Raw genomic sequence first — 8,894 nt, 5'->3', positions numbered from 1 at the left:
CCAGTAAGTAATGTGCCCACACATTTACCCAGTAAGTAATGTGCCCACACAACCCCCAGTAAGTAATGTGCCCCCACACAGCCCCCCAGTAAGTAATGTGCCCACACAGATCTCCAGTAAGTAATGCGCCCACACAGTCCCCAGTAATATGCCCACACAGCCCCACAGTAAGTAATGTGCCCACAAAGCCCCCCAGTAAGTAATGTGCCCACACAGCCCCCAGTAATATGCCCACACAGCCCCCCAGTAAGTATTGTGCCTACACAGCTCCCAGTAAGTAATGTGCCGACACAGCCCCCCAGTAAGTAATGTGCCCACACAGCCCCCAGTAAGTAATGTGCCCACACAGCCCCCAGTAAGTAATATGCCCACACAGCCCCCAGTAAGTAATGTGCCAACACAGCTCCCCGGTAAGTAATGTGCCAACACAGCCCCCAGTAAGTAATGTGCCCACACTGCGCCCAGTAAAATGCCCACACAGCCCCCCAGTAAGTAATATGCCCACACAGCCCCCAGTAAGTAATGTCCTCACACAGCCCCCTGTAAGTAATGTCCTCCACACAGCCCCCCAGTAAGTAATGTGTCTACACAGCCCCCCAGTAAGTAATGTGCCCACACAGCCCCCCAGTAAGTAATGTGCCCACACATTTACCCAGTAAGTAATGTGCCCCCACACAGCCCCCCAGTAAGTAATGTGCCCACACAGATCTCCAGTAAGTAATGTGCCCACACAGTCCCCAGTAATATGCCCACACAGCCCCACAGTAAGTAATGTGCCCACAAAGCCCCCCAGTAATTAATGTGCCCACATAGTCCCCAGTAATATGCCCACACAGCCCCCCAGTAAGTAATGTGCCCACACAGCCCCCAGTAATATGCCCACACAGCCCCCCAGTAAGTATTGTGCCTACACAGCTCCCAGTAAGTAATGTGCCCACACAGCCCCCCAGTAAGTAATGTGCCCACACAGCCCCCAGTAAGTAATGTGCCCACACAGCCCCCAGTAAGCAATGTGCCCACACAGCCCCCAGTAAGTAATGTGCCCACACAGCCCCCCCAGTAAGTAATGTGCCCACACAGCCCCCCAGTAAGTAATGTGCATACATAGTCCTCCAGTAAGTAATGTGCCCACACAGCCCCCCGGTAAGTAATGTGCCCACACAGCCCCCCAGTAAGTAATGTGCCCACACAGCCCCCCAGTAAGTAATCTCCCCACACAGCTCCGCAGTAAGTAATGTGCCCACACAGCCCCCCAGTAAGTAATGTTCCCACATAGTCCTCCAGTAAGTAATGTGCCCATACAGCCCCCAGTAAGTAATGTGCCCACACAGCCCCCCAGTAAGTAATGTGCCCATACAGCCCCCAGTAAGTAATGTGCCCACAAGAAATCCTCATCTCTGTGATTATGTTAGTAGGTCTGCTGTCAAATCTATAAGCTGTCATCCACAAAAGTAAATGTAATTTTAACTTGTTATTTGCATATATAATCCCTTCAGTGTGAAGCATCCATATGCATCCATAATGACAAAAAAATGGAACGGCCGTTGGCTATTTAAGTCACCCAATCAGATTGGCCATTCCGTTTTTATGTCAGTTCTATAGAAAATCCACCAGACAAGAAGGATATAGAACACCACCATACCCAAATCTCATCTATGAATCCATCTTGGCTATTCAAACGTGCTATACAAAGCCTGATACCACCTTTCATCCTGCACAGATGGAACATTTGCAGATTTAAAGTGCATGAAGGCAAACCTGTAGTGTGCACAGAACCCTAGTGGGCATGACCAAGGATTACACCACACGCCTCTGGGGAGTCGGAGAGCTGTACATGAGCTAATAAAACCTGTCGCTGGCTACATGCAGTTAGTTGTATACGAGAAAACTACGAAAAGTAAGTGACTTCCACTTCTTGTCTCACCTACAACTCCAGTAGGTACTCGATATCTACAAATCTGAAACTAATCATTGTATTGGCTCTTATATCCGCAGCTCATTACTATTGAGACATTTGTATCTATGTGCCTATTTATTCATGTTTAACTATGTCAAGGTTTACCAGTTGCATATGGATGCTTCACACTGAAGGGTTGATGTATGGAAATAACAGGACGAAATTACATTTACAGTTGTGGATGACACCTTATACATGTGACAGGGGTCTTATGCAAATAACATAATCGCAGATTAATAATCGCAGATTATAGCATACTGTCAGTTATTATCATATCGTACCAACATCTGTTAAGGTTGTGCTGTTAGCCATTTTTTTTCAAATATATACAGGCAGTTACGGTTACAAGATAGGGTCTGGAGGTTTGTCCTTAAGTTGAATTTGTATGTAAGTCGAAACTGTATATTTTATTATTGTAGATCCAGACCAAAAAATTTTGGCCCCAGTGACAATTGGAGTTTAAACAATTTTTGTGCAATGGGACCAATAATTATCAATAAAGCTTCATTACAGACACTTTACAGCTGATTATTTCAATCTGGGAAAATAAAGCATTCAGAAAACTTCACCAGAAGTCAGAGGGGTCTGTCTGTAACTATGGGTTGTCTGTAAGTCGGGTGTCCTTAAGTAGGGGACCGCCTGTATGTGCCAATCATTTTTAATATACATTTGTCAATCTTCTTATGTGCATTACTGTATTTTGGTACAAGGACCCTGCACTTGAAGTGTTTTTGTGATGTACCACAACTATAAAGTTTAAAAGGATTATTACAGTATTTTTTCTTGTGAACAAAACCAGGCAGTCCCCGGGTTACGTACAAGATAGGGTCCATAGGTTTGTTCTTAAGTTGAATTTGTTTGTAAGTCGAAACTGTATATTTTATAATTGTAGATCCAGACAAAATTTTTTTTTTGCCCCAGTGACAATTTGAGTTTCATCATTTATTGCTGTAATGGGACCAAGGATTACAAATAAAGCTTCATTACAGACACCTTACAGCTGATCATTGCAGTCTGGGACAATAGTGAAGCATCCAGAGAGCTTCACCAGTGGTCAAAGTGGGCAGAGGGGTACATCTTTAATAAGGGGTCCTTTGTATGTTTGGTGTCCTTAAGTAGGGGACTGCCTGTATTTTACAAGTGTCTCTTATTTGAATCCCTTGCCTGAGAAACCCTGGTTCCTGGGTTAAGGACATCTATTATTATTATTTATTTATTTATAGAGCGCTATTAATTTCATGGGGCTGTACAATAATTAAGGGGCTCACATACATTACATTAAGACAAAAACTGGTGCAAGTACAAAATACAAAACTACAGTGATCAGGAGACAAGAAGGAGGAGGACCCTGTCCATGAGGGCTCCCGATCTATAAGTATCTATATATCTACCGACCAACAGGTTAAAGGATTGGAAACCCAGCACAATGACATACAGGTGTTTGCTCCGACTGGCAGGATCTGCTCTTCTTTTAGCTTCTTATGTCCTGTTTTTTTTTTTTTTTTTTGTTTTACAAAAAGGCTTTTAAAAGAGGGGCTCCGGGCTCCATATCTGTCAATGGAACCCATTGGGCTCATTTGCATCATTTTTAAAGATTTTTTTTTTCTTAAAAACAAGGACATAGGAAGCTTATAGAAGAGCAGATCCTGCCAGAGGGGGCACACACCAGTATGTCAGTGTGCTTAGTTTACAATCCTTCATCCTGGTGGTAGATGTCCTTTAAATCTTACTGGTATCATCCGTAACGCCCCTATACTTTTATCATTTTCTAGGGTTGAGGAGGATTGGGGGCCTGATGATAGGTATATTAAAAAGTTGCAGCCCTGAGACATCTTGTCACAGATTCTGTAACTTTTTACATACATTTTCCCATTACTGTCCATAGTATAGATATCATGTCACCCTTCCGTATTATATAACCCCACATAGATCTCTTCCTCATCCCTATTACTGGTGCTTTCATGTCCACACTACACAATGCTGCATCCTGGATCAGTTCTAAGCATCACTGCAAACCACAAAGGCTCTTCTCATCCACTAGGAACCTACCATCCCACCAAATAGGGAGGATATTTTATCAAATCACGTAGTCTTAAAATCAAATCAACTCTATATTCATCACAAGTTGCGACATTGACATCAGAGTCATCACTATTATTGTAATTTACAACTCTTTCTGGAAAAATAAACGAATAACAGCGTAGATGAAATTGTCATTTATCCACGTCCTCCCCGGTTACAGAATGGTTCCGCCCGCAAGGTGTGCGCGCGTTGGCGTGGAGATGGACGCCGGGGTGCAACCTAGTTCCTTGCGGTCCCGTTAGCTTAGACATCTGATTGGTCAGTTTCCGATTCGCGGCCGATTCATTGGATGGAGCATGCCTGTGTTTTAGAGTGGTCCCGAATCAGGCTTGGTTGCACTGCAGCGTTGATGCTTTTGTAGAGGAGAAACGGAGAGAGAGAGACAGCGGGAGAGCGAAGAGACAGCCCGAGACTGAGACTGCAACGGGGAATCTACGTGACAGCAGGGAGATGGGAGGACATTACTACGAGGAGGAATAAAGAGACGGCTGGCAATGAGTGGAGGGAGAATGCACAGACAATTAGACAGTCGCTGGTAGGGAGAAAGAGACGTCTGGATTTTTTATTTTTTTCATCTGTGAGACACCTGTGGAATGAGAAGGTCTCATGCGGTGCACAGTCATCATGTGAAGGGGGAGTGAAGGACACCCGGACAGTGAGTGACATCCCCGGTGAGAGAGAGAGAGCGAGCAGGGGAGGGGGTGACCTTACACTGGGCCTCACAGGAGGATGAGTGAGTGAGGCTTATGTGAGTGCATGCCTCATAGCCTGGCACCTCACCCTGTGCATCCCTTCTCCACACGTCTGGAGATTTACATCAATCCGAATTTCTCATAAAATCCCCAAAATCAAGACACGGAGGAGCCCGGCGCATCTGAATAGGGCACCGGCCATATAACTTTTCCTTGTCGGGGCACGTTCACACCTGCAGGTTTTGATCAGGTATTTCGATGCGGCGTCTGCCCTTTTTTACACATCCACTCCTTCAAATATGACAAATTCTGCTGATAATTTGCACGTGTGAATATCCCCAGCTCTATATTATATTCCCTCTTACATTCTGTGTATGTGGAGTATTGATTGACAGATCAGTGCCCGCTTAGTGTCGCCCTCCATAGCCAGATCCATGTTTATACCATGCTGTGCCCCTCGCCCCGGGCACCGACTTGGATATTTGTAGAATTAAGTGCAACATGTGTCACGTTGATGCTGGATATTTTTGTTACTTTGTTTCATTCTATATCTTTATGTCAATATTTGTTCTTTTCGTGCCATCTGACTGTATCTCTCCTCTCATCACAGACCCCCCCCACCCTGTCTTTGGATTGATGTGTGTATGAGGGAGGCCAGCCCGCGGCCCCACCGCTGCGCCTGGTGATGGTGCCAGCAGGATGCCTTGGTTGCCAGTGAAGAAGATCCGTAGGCAATTTAAACTGCTGATCTTATTGGTGCTACTTACCTCCGCTGTCTGGGTCACCTACCTACATATCAGTCTAGCAAGGCAAGGCAAAGCTCTCCGGCTGCCCTTCATCTACAGTAAAGGTAATTGTCATTGATACTGTCATCTTTCCCTACAGGGAGGCACAACATACTGAGATAGCAATATCCTTCTTTACCTTTCTACTAAGCTGGATTATAACTTCAGGCTACACCTGTACTGTATTTTACTTGATAGTTGTTTATGATGTAGCAGAGCTGAATCTGATTTAACTCTTGCATTTCGGTAGATCATCATTTCCACCCTACAGTATGTAAACCCCAACTAGCAGCTCTGCTCTATATACATATTTCGCTTGCTAGCTATACCCTTGGCACGTTCCTATAGCTGAGTCTTCACTCGGAAGGATTGGGATTCCTGTTACTTTTGGCAGAGGGCTTGTTGATGGGAGGAGCCCTGTAATTAGGGACCTCGGTGGCTTGTTATTACATTAACTCTCGGTACTCGCTTGGCGAACCCCTTCGCTCCCCTCCCTGAGCTGTTTGGGTGACTCAGGGTTGGTTCTTCCAGCTGGCAGGAGAGGAGTAGCAGGGAGGAGGTGAAGCTGTGGGATCCCCTCACTAACACAGGGGTGTGTGTGCCCAGGAGAGACCCGCAGCATTGTACTCATTATTACAGTGTGTTGTACTATGAGCAGTGATCCGGTTTTATGTGTATCTGATGATGGATTTGTAAATCTCATTAGGTAGAGGAGATGTAATCCCGCTGACCTGTACACTGTGCTCTTCATGCAGTCACCGTGTTCCTTATACCTACAGAAGCCTGTGTATACTATCCTGACATGCTGGGGCTAATGATCTAACAAACATGAAAGTCCTTGTGTATAAGGTCCTTTCTCATGTTCGCCCACCTATCCACCAGCCCTGAATAGAGCATAAATCTTCTCCAATTCTCCCGCTTGGGGTTATCTCCCTTCTGATACGTGATGAGTATTGTGTATGGCTTTGTCCTGGGGCTGATGTATCATGCCTTGTTCCTCTGTTTTTTTGCAAGGTATGAAAAAGTTGCAATTCCTGATGCAGCCATGGAAATTGTGACTTTGTGGCCCAGTTTTGAGAAAAAAGTGAAGTAGTGGGATCTCGTAGCTAGACAAATTCACTCAACCTATAAGTGATGCACCAGAACTACTAAGTTACAAGGGCAATCTGCATGTCAGGTGTGCCCCTGGTGTGTATGTGTATATTTGCTTTGATCAGGATCAGTGCAGTCTTGTGACTTCGTGGACATTCAGCAGGACTCTAAGGGCCACATTTACCATATGCTACTGAGTGATTCAGCCCTCGGGAGCTTCTAGGCTCCGACCTCCTGAGAAATCTGCAAGGTAGATGCGCCACGCTGTGCTGGCAGGGCATTTCCATGCCAGGTCCCACACCTGAATGGGGGCAGGCCATAGCTTGTACACAGGCTCTGGACCCCCTTTCGCACCCCTCCACGTCAACATGACCATGACCCCCTGACAACTTGTCTATTCTTGACATCTTGAAATCTGTCTCATTCAAGTAAATGGTTCCGAGTTGTAATACCAAGTACAGCCACTGTATGTTGCACAGCACTGTGCTGTGTAAGGAGTAAGTGGCATCATTTAGATCGGAGTGATGAGTGTTACACCTCCTTTTACACTCGGACACACTGGAAGCCGGTTTGTGCCTTGTCTATGCTGGCAAATCCGAGACTGCGTATTGTGCTTGGGTTGAGTATTCTGGACCAGGACACTTACAGCCAAAAGTAGAACAAACAGAACCAGTGTTATATTAAAGGACCTGTCACAATGTAACCCAAGGCAGCGTTCTGTACTCGCTTTTTCACTACATTGAGGATGTGGCTTTCTCTGGGTAGTTTATGGTGACTTGTTTTACTGTACAACAAAGGACTGAAATGCCTCTAGTTACAGTATACGTGGTGATGTTCTGCCTTTGATATGTAGATTTAGTTTCGGGAGATCTTCAGTCACTGGTTACTCCTCTTTAGAAGTGATTTTCTTTTCACGGTTCTTGGTTTAGGTTTCCAAACTGGGACTAGAGGGGTTTCCGATGAAAGCCTTCCATTCAGAGCGGTCTCTACTTAGTCTGGGCACGCTCACACTCTCTTGGAGTGCCAGGAAGAGACCGCCTATGTGTTTTAGGATGCTTCTTTAACCCCTTCCTTGCAGGAAAGCTAAAATACGGTATATTTCTTCAGCCCTTTTTGTTTGGAAGCAGTAATAGGTCCTTCGGTGTGGGTGTTGCTGCAGGTCCTTAATCCTAGAGTCGTCCTACATATAGTCATTTAGATGTTTAATACAGTGTAGCTGTGACTTCCTGATATAGACAATAACAATTACAGCATTGAGAAACATCCTGAATACATCCTATGTTCAAGATTTTTGTGTGCAGAACAATTATTTATGGTTATAAATGACCTTATTTAAAGGGAACCTGTCACCAGATTTGACTCCACCTAACTGCATCAGGTAAGGTATGTAATGCCCTTTCTACAATTCCCTCTTTTATGTGAATTCTCACCCGTTTACCTATATAAAAAATCTCTCCCAAAGTCATATGAAAATGAGCAGAGAAGAGTCATGTTTTGCCTGAGACGAGTCAGATTCAGAGAATTGAGGTGCTGAATGCTGTTTCTATGTCCCATGGTACCAAATATATGGCCACTTGTAAAGACTCTCCTTCTGCAGTCTCTAAATTTAACTCATCTCTGGAAAAAATAATTGACACTTCTCTGCTAATTTTCACACCATTTTGAAGTTGTTTTTTATGGGTAAACAAGTGAGATTTCACATAATACAGGGAATTCTAGAAACAACCTTTCATACGCTGCCTGAGGGGGCACGTAGTTTAATGGGGTAAGATCCAGTGACAGGTTCTCTTTAAAGCGGTTGTCCGGTAGCACAGAGAAGAACAATGAAGAGTTTTGTATTCGGATGTACTATAATAAAGGTTAATCCAAGCATTGGGCATAGTGGTAATATAACACTGCACTCTGCTCTGCTATCTGTTATATATACAATGAAGGCGGGCAGGACCTCTGCATTGTAAAATACCATGATTATGTGCCTAAGAGATTAGCCTTACAGGGGTTGTCACAAAAACAGGTCCCATGTATACGGAGCGGTGGGGTCACATTTCAGACACTTGTGACTAACGCTCCGAGATGGAAGCTTTGACATTCCCATAGATGTGGGTAGAGCGATGGTCACAACTAGAGATCAGTGAATCATTAAAGATTCGATTTGGATAACGCCAAATTTTCGAATTCTTCAGTTTGGGTCCAAATCAATTTGAACTGAACCGATGTTGCTCCATTTGTCCAGGAAATTGATATGTAACTCCCTCTAGTCAGATTTTTCATGACAAGGTCTAGTTT

At 44.6% G+C, this 8,894-nt stretch overlaps 1 protein-coding gene across 3 annotated transcripts in view; it reads left to right on the top strand.

Moving 5' to 3' along the window:
• The first annotated feature begins 4,314 nt into the window (after positions 1-4,314).
• Positions 4,315-8,894, top strand: part of B4GALNT4 (beta-1,4-N-acetyl-galactosaminyltransferase 4) — a 47,099-nt gene continuing 42,519 nt past the window's right edge. Inside the window, exons 1-2 of one of the 3 annotated variants that reach the window (XM_072118125.1) lie at positions 4,315-4,574; positions 5,342-5,581. In XM_072118125.1, the coding sequence (XP_071974226.1) occupies positions 5,431-5,581 (151 nt within the window). In that variant the 5' untranslated portion in view covers positions 4,315-4,574; positions 5,342-5,430. Of the gene's footprint in view, positions 4,711-4,799; positions 4,982-5,341; positions 5,582-8,894 lie in introns of those variants that run through there. The other 2 variants (XM_072118124.1, XM_072118126.1) reach the window with 2 other exon arrangements.

This window comes from Engystomops pustulosus, chromosome 7, assembly GCF_040894005.1.
Source record: "Engystomops pustulosus chromosome 7, aEngPut4.maternal, whole genome shotgun sequence".
Classification (NCBI taxonomy): domain Eukaryota; kingdom Metazoa; phylum Chordata; class Amphibia; order Anura; family Leptodactylidae; genus Engystomops; species Engystomops pustulosus.
Note: the sequence above shows the minus strand (reverse complement) of the source record. Positions and strands in the feature narration are given on the sequence as shown.